Source organism: Nematolebias whitei, chromosome 1 (assembly GCF_014905685.2).
Source record: "Nematolebias whitei isolate Nwh7 chromosome 1, NemWhi1, whole genome shotgun sequence".
NCBI lineage: Eukaryota > Metazoa > Chordata > Actinopteri > Cyprinodontiformes > Rivulidae > Nematolebias > Nematolebias whitei.
This window is the reverse complement of record NC_056498.1, coordinates 10,498,696-10,515,969: the sequence shown is the minus strand read 5'-3', so window position 1 is coordinate 10,515,969 and position 17,274 is coordinate 10,498,696. Positions and strand designations below refer to the sequence as shown.

Below are 17,274 nucleotides of genomic sequence, written 5' to 3'. Positions count from 1 at the left end.
TCTTTAATTGTTTTAATACTGACGATTATGGCATACAGCTCATGAAAGCCCAAAATGCCTGTCCCAAAAAATTAGCATATTTCATCCCACCAATGAAAGACAAGTGTTTTTAATACAAAAAACACCAACCTTCAAATAATCATGTTCAGTTATGCACTCAATACTTGGTCGGGAATCCTTTTGCATGAATGACTGCTTCAATGCGGCGTGGCATGGAGGCAATCAGCCTGTGGCACTGCTGAGGTGTTATGGAAGCCCAGGATGCTTCGATAGCAGCCTTAAGCTCATCCAGAGTGTTGGGTCTTGCGTCTCTCAACTCTCTCTTCACAATATCCCACAGGTTCTCTATGGGGTTCAGGTCAGGAGAGTTGGCAGGCCAATTGAGCACAGTAATACCATGGTCAGTAAACCATTTACCAGTGGTTTTGGCACTGTGAGCAGGTGCCAGGTCGTGCTGAAAAATGAAATCTTCATCTCCATAAAACTTTTCAGCAGATGGAAGCATGAAGTGCTCCAAAATCTCCTGATAGCTAGCTGCATTGACCCTGCCCTTGATAAAACACAGTGGACCAACACCAGCAGATGACATGGCACCCCAGACCATCACTGACTGTGGGTGCTTCACACTGGACTTCTGGCATTTTGGCATTTCCTTCTCCCCAGTCTTCCGCCAGACTCTGGCACCTTGATTTCCTAATGACATGCAAAATTTGCTTTCATCTGAAAAAGTACATTGGACCGCTGAGCAACAGTCCAGTGCTGCTTCTCTGTAGCCCAGGTCAGGCGCTTCTGCTGCTGTTTCTGGTTCAAAAGTGGCTTGACCTGGGGAATGCGGCACCTGTAGCCCATTTCCTGCACATGCCTGTGCACGGTGGCTCTGGATGTTTCTACTCCAGACTCAGTCCACTGCTTCCACAGGTCCCCCAAGGTCTGGAATCAGCCCTTCTCCACAATCCTCCTCAGGGTCCGGTCACCTCTTCTCGTTGTGCAGCGTTTTCTGCCACACTTTTCCCTTCCCACAGACTTCCCACTGAGGTGCCTTGATACAGCACTCTGGGAACAGCCTATTCGTTCAGCAATTTCTTTCTGTGTCTTACCCTCTTGCTTGAGGGTGTCAATGATGGCCTTCTGGACAGCAGTCAGGTCGGCAGTCTTACCCATGATTGCGGTTTTGAGTAATGAACAAGGCTGGGAGTTTTTAAAAGCCTCAGGAATCTTTTGCAGGTGTTTAGAGTTACGTTGTTGATTCAGATGGTTAGGTTAATAGCTTGTTTAGAGAAACTTTTCATGATATGCTAATTTTTTGGGAAAGGCATTTTGGGTTTTCATGAGCTGTATGCCATAATCATCAGCATTAAAACAATTAAAGACCTGAAATATTTCAGTTGGTGTGCAATGAATCTGAAATGTATGAAAGTTTCATTTTTATCATTACATTATGGAAAATAATGACCTTTATCACAATATGCTAATTTTTTGAGAAGGACCTGTAAATGGCACCTTCTCATAGTGGATCAAGCAGTTTGTTGTTGACAGCCAGAACTAGCTGTTCACATGATCAAGGAGGACCATCAACCTAACAATAAGACAAACAAAACAAGAAACCGTCCAGAGGACCTGACTCAACCTTGCTAGATTTTTTGAAATGCATTCTTTTTAATGGGATAGCAGCTAAACAACAATGAAAAAGCATCAGGGATTAATAACACTAATTCTAAGAGCACAGGAAGTTAAGGTTTATATCAGGTTGACAGTTTTCAGGTGCTAAATTTAGTCTCCTTTTGATTTAAAAGTACACAACAAATACAAAAGTACCGCATACTAAACATTTTACGCCCATCAACAAAACTATTATACAACAATCTATAGCGACAGCCTGGACAAGCAAAGACCCTACATAACCCTTGACCTTGATTTGGGACTTTGATCTTGGAGCTGGGGTGATTAAAAGTGTATGCAGCACTGTTTAGTGATGATACCTATTAGGTGGATAAAGTTGTACTAAATTATCAGAAGATATGGGTGGAACAAGCCAAGACCTTATATAATATTTGACCTTGATTTGTGACCTTCACCCCAGCACTGGGGATATAAAAAGTAAATGTGACACTTCATCTGGTGATGATGCATATATGTATCCCGTTTCAATAAATTACCTTGGGTGGATCAGAAGTTATGGCCCAGATAAGCAAATACCTTGCATGACCTTTGACCTTGATGATGGGGTGATTAAAAAAAAAAGTGTATGCGACACTCCGTCTAGTGATGATGCATAAGTTTTTGATGTTTCATTAAGTCATCTCGACTGCACCAGATGTTATGGGCAGGACGAGAGTTTACAGATGTGTGTAGAGACGTGCGCACGGAGCCTACACCAGAATACGTTCACCTTCCAACGAGCGTATAACGATAGAAAAGTCCTAAAGCTGAGACAGCGAGTACCGTTCCATGGGGGAAGCTTCCACTTCGGATTTTCAGCACAGGGGTACATTACAGCCCCGGCATACTGCTCCATCCACTCCACATCTGGCTGCCATTGCTTCTGCCTGAAACAATCACACAAACATCAAGCATGAATCCAAAAAAGTTCAATCTGGTTTTGGATTCTTCTACCTGGATTATTGAGCATGCATCAGGATCAAGCATGAAGTACAGTCGAGTGATGCTGATGAGTTTTCAGCCAGATCAAGTCTCAGTCCTGAGGAAAACACGTTTTCTGATTTGAGTCACCTGCTACGACCACAAATACTGCTCCTACTATGTCAGTGGATTTATTTTACCTTACCATTTCTGATCATCCGCCTACACTAGACCTCTTATGGGATCCTGGAAGTTAAAGTCAGAGGGAGAGCAAGGTCTCCAATGTAGGCTGGTCTCAGTACAAGTTTAAAGTCCGACCCTGTCCATGTACAGTAGTCCCTCGCTACGTCGCGGTTCGTTTATCGTGGACTCGCTCTATTGCGGTTTTTCAAAATAAGATTGGACATGACACACAATTGGCTGATTGATGGATGAGCCGCATGGTATTTTAATTTAAAATAAATTGTTTTAACATTATTTAGCACCTCCTACACCTTTGTGCAGCCCATACTGCTGGATAAACTTCCTGCTGCAGCTGATCAGCTGTTCTCCGTGCATGATCAGCTATTCACCATGCAGAGCGGGAAAAATGGGTGTGGCCAAGAGCGCTCACAGGTGGAAAAGAGCAACGGAGGCAGAGAACTGAAATCATGACATTCTGTGTTCTTTTAGAGCGTTTTGAGTTTAGAAACCTTGTTTAGAATATTGCAAGAGTGTGGGAAGGGTCTAAAACATCTTAATATATATAATAAAAATAAACTACTACTTGTACTACTATTCCTACTTTGTGGTTTTTCACTTATCGTGGGGCTTCAGGGTATGGATCCCCTGCGATAAACGAGGGACTACTGTAAACCAACACCATGATTGTGCTGGAAGTAGGCGGGACTTAAAAACCCCAATGTACAGAATCTGGTTCCACAAATACAATATGGCAGCTCTCGTTAACTGGATCCTGCTCGCTTCAATTCCCAACACTGAGAAAAGACATCAGCTGATGTTTCTGATGGAAACAGCTCTGCAAGAGACATGTTATATTTTATTCTTTTATTACGACTTTGGAAGACACTTCCAATCAAACAACCAATCTTCCTACTTATTTATAGAGCACCTATCATACAATAAGTGTAACACAAAGTGCTTAAAAATGGATTTAAAACTGAACAAAACAACAGAAACAACGAAAAAGCATACAAAAAAATGTATTTGAAAAAAGTGACAAATTATAAAAATAAACACTCAGACTGAAGGAACTGAGAAAATGTGTTTGTTAATGACAAAACACTAAAGTTAGATTTAAACCAAAGCATAAAAAAATTTTACTGAAACATAAAAAAGACACTATAAAGGACAAAGAAAACATTGAAGTTGAAAGTTACTATTTATTCCAACAAATAAATATAAAAGTTATGCAGCTTGAATATAATAAATGCTATAATTTACATTACGGTTAAATTAAAGGTTAAAGTAATAGTACAATGAAACTTTTGGCCTCAAAACGCCTCCAAAGAGAGCCGCATCACAGCCAACCATGACGGCATTTCTGAAGAAAAGATAGCGGGTCAGGTTACCAACAAAACTTTCAAGTGTTCTTTAATTAAAAAGCTTCACTGAAAACATTTTCCTTCAAATTTTACTCAAGTATAAAGTTTCGAGTAAGGAAATTTAAATTAACCAAAACTTCAAAGTTAAAGTTGTCTTTGTGATAGAAGTTGCAGGTGTTGTGTTTAGTTTCGTTTTCAGTTTAAATGAGAAAACGGATGGAAACAAGACATAACGTCTACAAACTGCAACATCAGCATTGTACGGCAGAGTTATCTCTAAGGAATAATGGACAACAATGGATGCCCACAGCAAAACCACACAGTCTCTTCACTGTGCATCTCCGGCGTTTTATTTATTTGACCTTTATCTTACCAGGTGAAATGTTTGAAAACCAATTCTCATCCACACACATGACCATGGTGTGTTTTGAGCAATGTGTAGTGAACTCGGCCTCCGGTCAAAACCTGCCTCTGAAGACCTTCATGGGACAGGAACTGTTATTTCATTGATTTGAATCCAGAAATACAAATTAGCTCATCCAGAGACTTTCTAATTGTATCCTGAACTAATCAATTGAAAGAACACTCTCTTTTTATATTATCATTACTATTTTACAATATCTTGATAATCAAAAGTGTGTTTAGTTCATACCATTTCTAAATGTTGAAGTGAACCACTCATTTTAAATCAACTGTGAAACAGTATTAATGATTTTTTTAATCCTCATTCAAATTAGAAATTAAGTTAAATGTCTATTTTACAAAGTAATTATGCATTTTTGATCTTCTGTCTGAAATGAGTGATGTCGGTCAAAAGTCGGAGACAGTCGAAAACAAGTTGTTGGAACGAGCTGTCGTGTTTTTAAACCTCTCAGACAGAAACAAGAGAACTGGCACCTGCAGTGTTTTTCACCTCGTCAAAACATTTCTCTTGTCCCTAAGCATTTCCGCTGTTTTCTTGACTGGTAATGACCCTCTGATGTCACTAAAACCACACCCCTGTTGGTTCCTTCAACCAATCAGGACTTCCTAAAAGTGACCGGAAGCAGAACTCTTTAAGAGCCCGTTAGTTCCACGGAGTCTCTCTGGTTCAGTTAGTTCCATTAGTTCTTCTGGTTCTGATGGAGTTCGGCTGGAGTTCCTCGGAGTTCTTCTGAGTCTCTTGGAGTACTGTGGAGTAGTTCTGGAGTTTTTCCACTGCTGAGTGGAACTTCAGACTCAGTTTTCCAGGCTGATGGAGCATCCATCTCTGCAGGAGCCACGACGCCTCGCTGTGGCTCCACCCGGCGAATGCCCTATAACTGCTGAGGAAGTTTGTTCTGTGGAACGGATTATCTCACGACTTCTGCCGAGTCGCAGCCGCCCTGAGGAGACGCTGAAAGGTAGCGTGCCAGGGACCTCTTGACCGCAGCGGACCCATTCTCTGCCAAGGTAAAGAGTCGTCACTGGTTTCACTACAAGTGTACCACGGCGAGCTGCGCTTGAAAGGAGCGTGTTGTTCTGGTCTACAGACATACATCTTCCTCCATATTTTCTCTCCATTTAAACTCCTTCATTTCCCATCTTTAAACTTCTATCTTGCCAGTAATTAATCCAGATGCCTTCAGAAATGTCTGTTGTTTTTATTAAGTAAAACGTGCCAAGTTTTATTAATCAGAGCCGATCAGTATAATCAAGTGTACAATGTTTTGATGTTAAATTTTGATTCTGTTAATAAATGACCACATTTATTTTGATGGGTCAAAGAAAATTAACGTCTCATGTCACTGATTAAACCATCGACAACACAGTACCTCTGTCACATATCTGTCAAGTAGCTCGAAAAAGAGAGAACCCGTTATTAAAATATGACTGTAGTGGAGCTTGAAGCTAACCAAGCCTTTTAGCATACTACATGAATGTCATCTTCTTTTACAAAAACAGACCGATTTAACTGGCTGACTTGATTTTATGATTTACTGAAGATTTTGTTGACGTTAATATTTAAACACAACCTCTGAATATGTGTCAGCATCTTTATTTTTATTTTACTTACTGCTTTCTTTTTATTTCCCACCAAAAAGCCAATTATGTTTATGTCCATGTTGGTGTGTGCATTTGTGATGGTCAGTCTGTTGTCAAAATATCTCATGAACCACAAAACTGATTTTAATGAAACGGTTCAAATGTAAGAAAGGGAAGTCTTTGGGTTTACATAGATGGCTGCCACACCTATAGCCTTAGCTAATGCAAAAGATGCTACATTTTAGTCAGTTTTGCAGATATTCAGTTAATATTTAGTATGGTAGTAGCTGAGACTGATTCCCTACTTATGCTTTACATGGTTGGGTAAGATCTGGTTTTAAAACTTTGCCATGAAACAGTTTTTTCTAAACGTTTTAGCCTCTGAACCACAAAATGATAGAAACTACAGTTTGTGGCCCATTTTTAATCAGTTTTATTCAAACGTTGATAATAAACCTACTACGCTAAGGAATAGTAACAACACAAGGTCTTAAAAAAAATTAATTTTCAGCTGCTCCCTTCTTCAGGGGTCACCACAGCGAACTGTCGCACGAAGACTTGGCGATTGTTTTTACACCGGATGCCCTTCCTGACACAACCACAGACCTATCACATCCATCTAGGGCGCTTGGGGGAGCAGATGGTGGGGGTTAAGGGCCTTGCTCAAGAGCTCAGTGTGGGGCAAATGAGGGTGGAGGCAGGTGTGGGTGAGTCACCTTTCCCACCCGCATTTTGATGTTGTCTGTAAGAGGAGTCGAACTGGTGACCTTCCAATCACAGGCCCAACTTCTTTAACCTCTGCGCCACCACTCTCTTTAACAACCACAATACATTTTTTATTAATTTATGACTACTGTTATTTTTGTCACAACGGCGATTGTGAAAATATGCCCTTTAAAAAAAATGTTATTCAATTCTGGAAATTATCTAAAGTTATTGCTACAAGTGTGGTCCAAGTCAAAGTTTCTTCATTTGTCATTTGCACCACATAGACCTGTCACAATAACAAATTTTGCTGGGTGATTAATTGTCTCAAATTCCAACAATTTTCAGTCAGGTCATCTAAACAGTTTTGATTTTTTTTTGCGCTGAAATGTTTCACCTTCCATCCAGAAGGCTTCATCAGTCAAGGAAACACACAACGCAAAACTGATTCTTCCCCCAACAGCTTACTCCAAAGTGGAACAAACCAGTTAAGTTGGTGCTAAGATGGTCTCTTTGGCACATCCCCTCCTCCTGACTGAAAATTGTTGGGATTGTATACCTGGATTATTGAGCATGGAGTTTGGTGGTTTTGAACCAGTTTGACAAGACTGTCAATGAGGAAGAGGGCCAGCACCGGAGGGGGCGTGCCAAAGAGACCATCTTAGCACCAACATAACTGGTTTGTTCCACTTTGGAGTAAGCTGTTGGGGGAAGAATCAGTTTTGTGTTGTGTTTCCTTGACTGATGAAGCCTTCTGGATGGAAGGTGAAAAGAAGAAATGTTGGTTAATTTTTGTGTGTAGTACCTTTTTTGACCACTGGATGGCAGTATAAGACTGTTTGAACCGAAGGATGGATAGTGAGGGAGCGAGCAGTGAGCCTCTAAGAAAAATGGGAGGGAGGCCCCTTGATGTGATATGGACTGTCACTCTTCAATTCTCAAATTGGCGGACGCTGGGTGTGGTCTTTAGCATAGCATTTTCCATGCAAAGCATTTAATAAAAATAATCAGTACACAAGTTCTCAGCTTCTTTTTGCAGAGAAAAACAACTTTTTACTAGAAGACAAGACAGAGGTTTTTTTCCCCAAGGTCGGCCTGTTAGCTTAGCTCGTAGCTTAGCTTCTCAGCTTAGCTGCTTTTAACTATCCAAAAACACGATTTTGGATGATTAAAATTAATTTTAAAAAGAAAAAAGGGGTCAGTGAAGAGCACCGGAGTTGAGCTTTTTGTCATCCAGTGTCTTCAGTAGAAAGAGAGAGACATGAAGAAATGTTACAGCCAATAAATGAAAATGACGTTGATAATTGTCATTTATCGTGTGATTAATTGATTTATTGTTTATCGCGACAGGCCTAGTGATGCATGTGGTGGAACGAAATTGTGTACACAGGGTCCCAGTTACATCCATGGTTCCTAATGCTTTTAAACATGTAGTAGTAAACCCGTAAATTAAAAAACCTGGACTTGACCCTTCAGCTTGCTCAAATTTACCACTGAGATCCTGGAACTAGCAGGAAACACAGCTCCTGACAGCAGAAGGACTGGAATTGTCCTCCAGCACCTGCAGCCTGTTGTCCGCAGTGACAAGGAGCTCGGCAGGGTATTGGGAGGAGTGGCCATCACTCTGGGAGGATTTATGCCCAGCATTTGGGTGGTCCTGCAGCCCAGGGGAACCGAGAGGCCAGCCGAGCCTGGGTGGACGGATTGGATGGCATCTGCAGCCAGTTTCTTTGGATACACTGTGGAATGGACCTTTACAAGAGATCCTTCCTGCCTACAGCCGTCAGTATCCTTTTTTTTTCTTCCATTTACCCTTTATTTATCCAGGTAGTCTCATTGAGCCAAGAGAACTCATTTTCGAGAGAAACCTGTTTAGGGAGCAGGTGATGGGGGTTAAGGGCCTTGCTCAGAGGCCCACAGTGGGGCCAATGAGGGTGGAGGCAGGTGTGGGTGTTTCACCTTTTCTATCCACATTTTTTATGTTGACGGTACCGGGAGTTGAACCTGCGACTTTCTGATCACAGGCCCATCTTCTCTAACCTCTGCGCCACATCTCTTAATGAAACGAGGATAAGTTACAATATTTAATTTCCCTTTGGGATAATAAAAGTATTTTTGAATTGAAATTTCAGACCAATCTCAAAACTTCCCTTTCTTTTTACAATCCTGGAGAAAATGGTTTATATTCAACTCCAGTTTTTGATTGAGAATGGAGTCTTTGAAATCTTTCAATTTGGTTTTAAACAACAAAACACAGCTCCTAAACAGCTTTAGTGTGGATTTGTAATGACATTCTGTTAGCAACTGATTCAGGTCAGTTTGTGATCCTTGTACTCCTGGACTTTACCGCTGCTTTTGATACTGTAGTATCCTCATATCGCAGTTAGAACACTGGGTTGGGATTACAGGTGCAGTATTAGAATGGTTCCGTTCGTACCTAAGTGATGAGTTTCTGTGTTAAGGTTGGAAATAGCGTATCTGCATCAGTGTCTCTTTCCTGTAGGGTCCCACAGGGCTCAACTCTTGGGACTCCTTTTATTTTCACTCTATCAGCTACCTTTGGAGTCTATCCTGAGGAAACATGGTTTCATTTCATTGTTATGCTGGTGATTGTCAGATTTATTTACCCTTAAAACCCAACAGCTCCAGCTCAATTCACCCTCTGTTAAAATGCCTTGATATCAACGTATGGATGGCTTCAAACTTTTTAAGTTTTAATAATCAGAAAATTGAAGTTGTTGTGTTTAGCCCTAGCTCTACCGCTGTCACGGATCCCGTTAATCTTGACTCTCTTCAGCCCTAACTTAATGCAATTCAATTCAAATTCAAATATACTTTATTAATCCCAGAGGGAAATTATTTGTTGTAACTTGTTGTCCTCATTTCATTAAGAGATGTTATAGATACTGATGGCTGTAGGCAGGAAGGATCTCTTGAAAAGGTCCATCCCACAGTGGATCCTGAGAAACTGGCTGCAGATGCCGTCCGATCCATCCACCCAGACTCGGCTGGCCTCTTGGTTCCCCCGGGCTGTAGGACCGCCCAAATGCTGGACAGAACTCCTCCCAGAGCGATGGCCACTCCTCCCAGCAGTCTTCCGAGCTCCTCGTCACTGCGGACAGCCAACTGTAGGTGCCGAGGGATGATCCTGCCCTTCTGCTGTAATGAGCCATGTTTCCTCGTAGTTCCAGGATCTCAGTGGTCAGGCACTCGAGCACAACTGGCAGGTAGATGAGAATGCGTCCACAGAACATCCTTTTTCAACTCATTTGAGATTTGGGGCTGTAGTTGAGATATTATTTGAGCTTTTGAGATGTTAATCAGCTGCTGTTGGTTGTAGAAAACTGCCTTGTTGCCATGGTTACGCATCATAACAAATGTCCAAAACTAAAAAAGTTTCAGTAAAAATCCTTCCAGCTGCACAGCATCTGACACCAGAGGAAACCACCATCCAAAAAAAAAAAAACGCAACCCACATCCAGAAAAAGAGGAATCACAGTTTCCAAAAGCAAAATCTCAGAATGAAAGTAACAGAGCTGCTCCAACATGCAGCCACCTTGAGCGGCGCAATTCTAGAACCAATTAAGCAATCTGTTACAAATTTAAGGATAGTTTTAGACTCTGACTTTGTTTAATAAACAAATTAACTCTGTTCTACCAAAAAAGTTTCTTCAAATTAAGGCAGATAGCTATGCTTAAGTCTATGCTGACCAGATCTGACCTTGAAAAAATAGTCCATGCATCCCTTACAACCCAGCTAGACTACTGTAACACACTACATGTTGGGATCTATCAGATTTCCCTTTCAAGTCTCCAGGTTGTCCAAAATGCTGCAGCTCAGCCATTAAAAGGAACTCGCAGGTTTGCGCACATATCAATGGTTCTGTACGCTCTACTGACTCCCTGTGCGTGTCAGAATTGATTTTAAGATTCTCCTGTTGACATTTAAGTGCATTAACGGCCTTGCGCCTGCACACCTCTCTGACCTACTTCAACCATATGTAACTTCTCGGCACTGACATTATCAGACCAGCTGCTTTTGGTTGTACCAAAAACAAGGTTGAAGCTCAGAAGAGATTGGGCTTTTTCAGTTGTGGGCCCTACTTTGGAACAATCCGCCCCCCCCAACATTAGACAGGCAATTTCACTCCCTGCTTTTAAATCTCTCCTTAAAAACACATCTGTACTCACTAACGTTTAACACAGTGTGATCTGATTTAGTATTTCATTGTTTCTCATTATTTGTTTTTTTATGCTTTTAATTACATCTTGTTATTTTGATTTACTGCCTTGATCTTTTTGTTAAGCACTTTGTTAACAGCTGCTGTTTTAAAATGTGCTTTACAAATAAATTTGACTTATCTTTAAGATTCTTGGTGTTTCTTGACCTACTGCGGAGTCATAAACTAACTTTGGGAACCAATGCCAAAACTATAAATCAGTCCTTTCTGTTAGCAAAATATGACCTAAATCACAAGTTGAACATTAAATAAACTCTCAAACAGAACTTAAAGCAAACTATCTTAGAGAGCTTACACCTCTGTTTATATTTTTATGAAATAAAACGTTAATTTTCTGTAATCACAGCTGTGTATTCTTTCTCACAAAATCCTAATGAACATAGGTCCTTCTCAAAAAATTAGCATATTGTGATAAAGGTCATTATTTTCCATAATGTAATGATAAAAATGAAACTTTCATATATTTCAGATTCATTGCACACCAACTGAAATATTTCAGGTCTTTAATTGTTTTAATACTGATGATTATGGCATACAGCTCATGAAAACCCAAAATGCCTGTCCCAAAAAATTAGCATATTTCATCCCACCAATGAAAGACAAGTGTTTTTAATACAAAAAACAACAACCTTCAAATAATCATGTTCAGTTATGCACTCAATACTTGGTCGGGAATCCTTTTGCATGAATGACTGCTTCAATGCGGCGTGGCATGGAGGCAGTCAGCCTGTGGCACTGCTGATGTGTTATGGAGGCCCAGGATGCTTCGATAGCGGCCTTAAGCTCATCCAGAGTGTTGGGTCTTGCGTCTCTCAACTTTCTCTTCACAATATCCCACAGGTTCTCTATGGGGTTCAGGTCAGGAGAGTTGGCAGGCCAGTTGAGCACAGTAATACCATGGTCAGTAAACCATTTACCAGTGGTTTTGGCACTGTGAGCAGGTGCCAGGTCGTGCTGAAAAATGAAATCTTCATCTCCATAAAGTTTTTCAGCAGATGGAAGCATGAAGTGCTCCAAAATCTCCTGATAGCTAGCTGCATTGACCCTGCCCTTGATAAAACACAGTGGACCAACACCAGCAGATGACATGGCACCCCAGACCATCACTGACTGTGGGTGCTTCACACTGGACTTCTGGCATTTTGGCATTTCCTTCTCCCCAGTCTTCCTCCAGACTCTGGCACCTTGATTTCCTAATGACATGCAAAATTTGCTTTCATCCGAAAAAAGTACATTGGACCACTGAGCAACAGTCCAGTGCTGCTTCTCTGTAGCCCAGGTCAGGCGCTTCTGCTGCTGTTTCTGGTTCAAAAGTGGCTTGACCTGGGGAATGCGGCACCTGTAGCCCATTTCCTGCACACGCCTGTGTACGGTGGCTCTGGATGTTTCTACTCCAGACTCAGTCCACTGCTTCCGCAGGTCCCCCAAGGTCTGGAATCGGCCCTTCTCCACAATCCTCCTCAGGGTCCGGTCACCTCTTCTCATTGTGCAGCGTTTTCTGCCACACTTTTCCCTTCCCACAGACTTCCCACTGAGGTGCCTTGATACAGCACTCTGGGAACAGCCTATTCGTTCAGCAATTTCTTTCTGTGTCTTACCCTCTTGCTTGAGGGTGTCAATGATGGCCTTCTGGACAGCAGTCAGGTCGGCAGTCTTACCCATGATTGTGGTTTTGAGTAGTGAACAAGGCTAGGAGTTTTTAAAAGCCTCAGGAATCTTTTGCAGGTGTTTAGAGTTACGTAGTTGATTCAGATGGTTAGGTTAATAGCTTGTTTAGAGAACCTTTTCATGATATGCTAATTTTTTGGGACAGGCATTTTGGGTTTTCATGAGCTGTATGCCATAATCATCAGTATTAAAACAATTAAAGACCTGAAATATTTCAGTTGGTGTGCAATGAATCTGAAATATATGAAAGTTTCATTTTTATCATTACATTATGGAAAATAATGACCGTTATCACAATATGCTAATTTTTGAGAAGGACCTGTACTTCATCTTAAAAATTACTTGTGTTTAATGTATTAGTTTGTTAGATATTTAAAACCTAAAAGGCAGTTTCTCTCCCCAACTGATCTCTTCCTGTCTAAAATAAATTCAGATGGCATCAAATTTAAAAACATGGCTAGGCAACTTATTTGAGGTTTGGTTTACAGACTACTAATTAGTTTACTTTAATAAAATAAGAAAAAACCGTGTGTGGCAAATCCAGTCTGAGAAATAAACAGCGACGTCACGCGCTAAAAGGAGTGGAATGAACAATAAAATAACGTTAAATGTGTTCCTGATGTATGTATTACATTGAAAATATATGTTTTATTCACTCAAAAGAACCAACTGTGGCATTAAACTCATTTTAGAGATTACATGATACAGGTTAGCATAGTTAGCGTTTCAGTGTGTTGTGAAAAGCTCAAGCACGACAAAAAAACAAGTAGCACAAAATACGTTACAGTTGTTTTCTTTTTGTTATCATACCTGTTCTGCAGGATCGTACAGCCAGGGCTCAGTAACGTGTTCAGCTTCAATTTAGCTGAAGGACGTCCAATCCAGGAGATGGACCTCAACAATGTCGCCGCCATCTTGACTGTTGGACCTGAAGTTTCTTCTTCGGTTGTTTTTCAGGGTCATTAAAGGAAACTCTGCCGCCACCTGCTGCTCCACACCGGTAACACAACTGAAATGTTTTCGTCACTTCGTGAGCAAATATTCAAATGAGTAAATGATTTGCATTATAATTTTTAAATGTTTCCATATATATTTATTTTGTAAGGGGGAGAGGTGGTGGGATACATTTTATTTCCAAATGGCCATGCTGACTTAGTTCAAGAAAAATCAACTTGAAAATATATTTTTTCAGAATGGAAAACTCTAAGGATTTTTTGTTTTTAATTTAGGACAGTCATATTTAATAGAATAATGTATGTAATCCTAAAAAAAAAAAAAAACTCTTGCCAAACCAAACATGCTATTTGTGAACTAGCATAATTTTGATGTTAATTAGAATTAATACACCAAACAATTTCAGTCATTTTTGTTCCTCCATCCATCCATCCATCCATTATCTTTACCCGTTTATTCCATTTTGGGTCACGGGGGTCGCTGGTGCCCATGTCCAGCAATCACTGTGCGAGGGGCGGGGTACACCCTGGACGGGTCGCAAGTCCATCACAGGGACACATAGAGACAAACGAGACAAACAACCATTCACTCTCTCACTCACACCTAGGGACAATTTAGAGTTACCAATCAGCCTAACATGCATGTTTTTGGTCTGTGGGAGGAAACCGGAGTACCTGGAGAAAACCCACGCATGCACGGAGAGAACATGCAAACTCCACCCAGAAGGCCCCTGGACCGGGGTTTGAACCAGGGACCTGTTCGCTGAGAGGCAGCAGCTCTACCAGTTGCGCCACCGTGCTGCCATTTTTGTTCCTAATATACATAATTATTCCTGAATACAGAAGTATTTTTATTTTGGTCTGGCTCTGTGATGACACAACTGCAAACAGACCTCCAAAATGCTTCTTTAAGTCATTCAGTTGCTTAATAATCCTTCATTAAATGCTGTATTATACCAATTTATTACATAAAGGTGAATAATGTGTTTCCTGTTAGCAAAATCGCTCAAGAACCACAGGACAGCTTGAAGTTGAATTCTCAGAAAGTAATCAATGAATGAGCGTCTATCCAATTTAAGATGGCTGCCACAGCTAATCAACCTTAGTCAACACAAAAAAAGTACAACACAAGTAATTTTTACAGATATTGAGTTAAAACGTGGTGTGACTGAGAGTCATCTTCAATAATGTTCACAAGGAATGCAAGTTGTTCATTTTGAAGATGCTTTTGTTTGTAATGACATAGAGCAAGATCTAACCCGCAAATAGCTTAAAATAAAGGATGAACACGCAGCGTTGTATAAAAACAGTGCTTTTATTTATGCAATACTGTGGAAAAATAATTACATACCATTTTTAAAAAATATTGAAGGTAATGAAATAAAAAAATGAGTTTGATAATGCTCGTACACCTTCTGAACAGTTGTCTCTGCTACGAACAGTACAATAAGATAAACATTGGGTTTTCCTAAATTCAAAGACACAATAATACAGGATTACAGTCCTACCAGAGGTATAAAAGTACTGGAACAGGATTGTGAGAAATGATATGGACACGTATTGAAACACACTGTAAAGGTTCAACAGCCACGCTGCAGTTTGGCGCCGTGTGTTTAAGGTTTCTCATCCACACGCACTCATTCACACGTCTATACAAACACAACGTACAAATCGATGCGACGCCCACACACGCCTCGATCTACCGCCCTCCCACACACACTACTACATGTCAATACTGTAGACGAGCCTTCATTAAACCTCTTCATACACATTCTCCTCGGGCTGGTTTTGGCAGACAGACAATGAGGAATGATTCATAATGGAAATGTGTGACAAGTTCCTCTATAAGGCCACTCTACGCTCATCATCCGTGTGGTTTTGTTCTCTCTCTCCGTCTGAACTCGTAGTCAGGAGCTCGGAGAAGAACAAGGGTTAAGCTACTCATTGCAAAGTCATGAATACAGGTCAGAGAGAGGGAACAGTCATAAAGTATGAATTTGCTCAGTATTTTTCTCATATAGATGGTTAATGTGTCCTTAAACTAATAACTTTGTAAGTAAATTTGAATATGTGGGTTTGTTTACCTACGCAAACAGCTGTGACTAAAAATACAACAATGGCGATGTCGGTGGAAGAACCGTTTGAGACGACAAAGAAACAGTTGGACAGTTTTAATGTGTTGGTAGAAATTTAAGCCCAGATTTGTTGAATAAAATGTGCAGACAGGATTTTAAAACAATCCAAATTAAAGTAAATTTGAAATCAGGGCCTATTCCACCTGTTTGTCTGGAAGATACAACAACTTGGACTAATTTGATCAGGACAGGAAATGCTGCTCTTCAAATACTCTAGAGTGAAATATGTTGAGGACCAACCCGCATCTGGCTGATTCCAGTCATTAGTAACATAGAAGCAAGTTTTAACAGGCGGAAATACTCAGGGCCTTCAACGTCTTCAGGGAAGGCCTACAATTTCAGCACATATGAAAAGTTACATATAAATTTTAAATATTTATTTGATATAAAATAAATATTTTCAATGTAGTTTTTTTTCTCTTATTTTTGTTAAGCTAGCTACTTTGCAGTTGGGCTTTTTTTTTTTTTTTATTCATGAAATTACAAGGATCCAATAAGATTATTTTACATTTTTGTCTCCAGGCAGAAACAGACAGAGCTCTCACTGGTTAGGACTTCACTGTCAGCAGAGAAGGCTGAAGTCAGCCAGAGGCTCCGCAGGATGAGTTTGTTTAATAACTGACAGGAAAACTGACCAATCAGAATGCTGGTATAAAGTGGGTGGGACTAAAACACAGGACTCAGGACTTTGAGAAGGCCTCGCAAATCTTTTGTTTTTGACCACATGTAGATTTGTGACACATTCAATTGCGACCTGTACATTGAAAAATCTACAGAAATTGTAGTTGCTGGTAAAAAAAAAAAAAAGGTTAAATATTAAATTTATTACATTGATAAGTACACACAATTTCGTTCCACCACATGTGGCGCGTATGACAAATAAAGAAACTTTGACTTTGATAATTTTACATATTAAAGTTGTATTTTGGCTACATGTTTGGTACTTTGGTTTACATGATGAAATTTGAAAGGAACAGTATGTTATGTTAAATTTCAGCATGAATTATTGCAATTACGTTTTACTTGAACGCAAGAGACTGGGTGAGCCGTAGGGTCTTCTGGGTAGAGCAAACCCGAGCTCGCGCCAGGACCAAAATTCGGGTGGGGCCAAAATAATGTGATGGATGGGAAGGCCGTGTCGGGCTTTTGATTGCGTCAGCGGACGTGCGCGGCTGACAATCCAATTTGGATCACCAGCACCAGTCAGTTGAAAGAGGTAAAAAAAAAGATGGATGACTGCCAGTGACCCACCTGAAGCTTAACTGGACCCACAGCAGCTGCATCAGAAGACGCGTGCAGTCACAGACCGTTAATAAATATAATAATCCGCTGCCTCTTGTTAATAAACAGGAAAGCTTATATCTTCCTTTCTTTGAAATATGTTTTTAAATCATGTCAAATTGATTTGCGTACAAAAGCGGGAAAAGCGTAATAAATAAAAAAA

General features: G+C 40.4%; 1 protein-coding gene across 1 annotated transcript in view; it reads right to left on the bottom strand.

The window, feature by feature from the left end:
• ndufs2 (NADH:ubiquinone oxidoreductase core subunit S2) overlaps nt 1-13,680 on the bottom strand; it is a 43,586-nt gene extending 29,906 nt beyond the window's left edge. Inside the window, exons 1-2 of the mRNA XM_037675094.1 lie at nt 13,553-13,680; nt 2,443-2,546 (exon numbers count right to left, since the gene is read on the bottom strand). Of these exons, the coding sequence (XP_037531022.1) occupies nt 2,443-2,546; nt 13,553-13,656 (208 nt within the window). The 5' untranslated portion in view covers nt 13,657-13,680. The remainder of the gene's footprint in view (nt 1-2,442; nt 2,547-13,552) is intronic.
• Nucleotides 13,681-17,274: the final 3,594 nt, after the last annotated feature.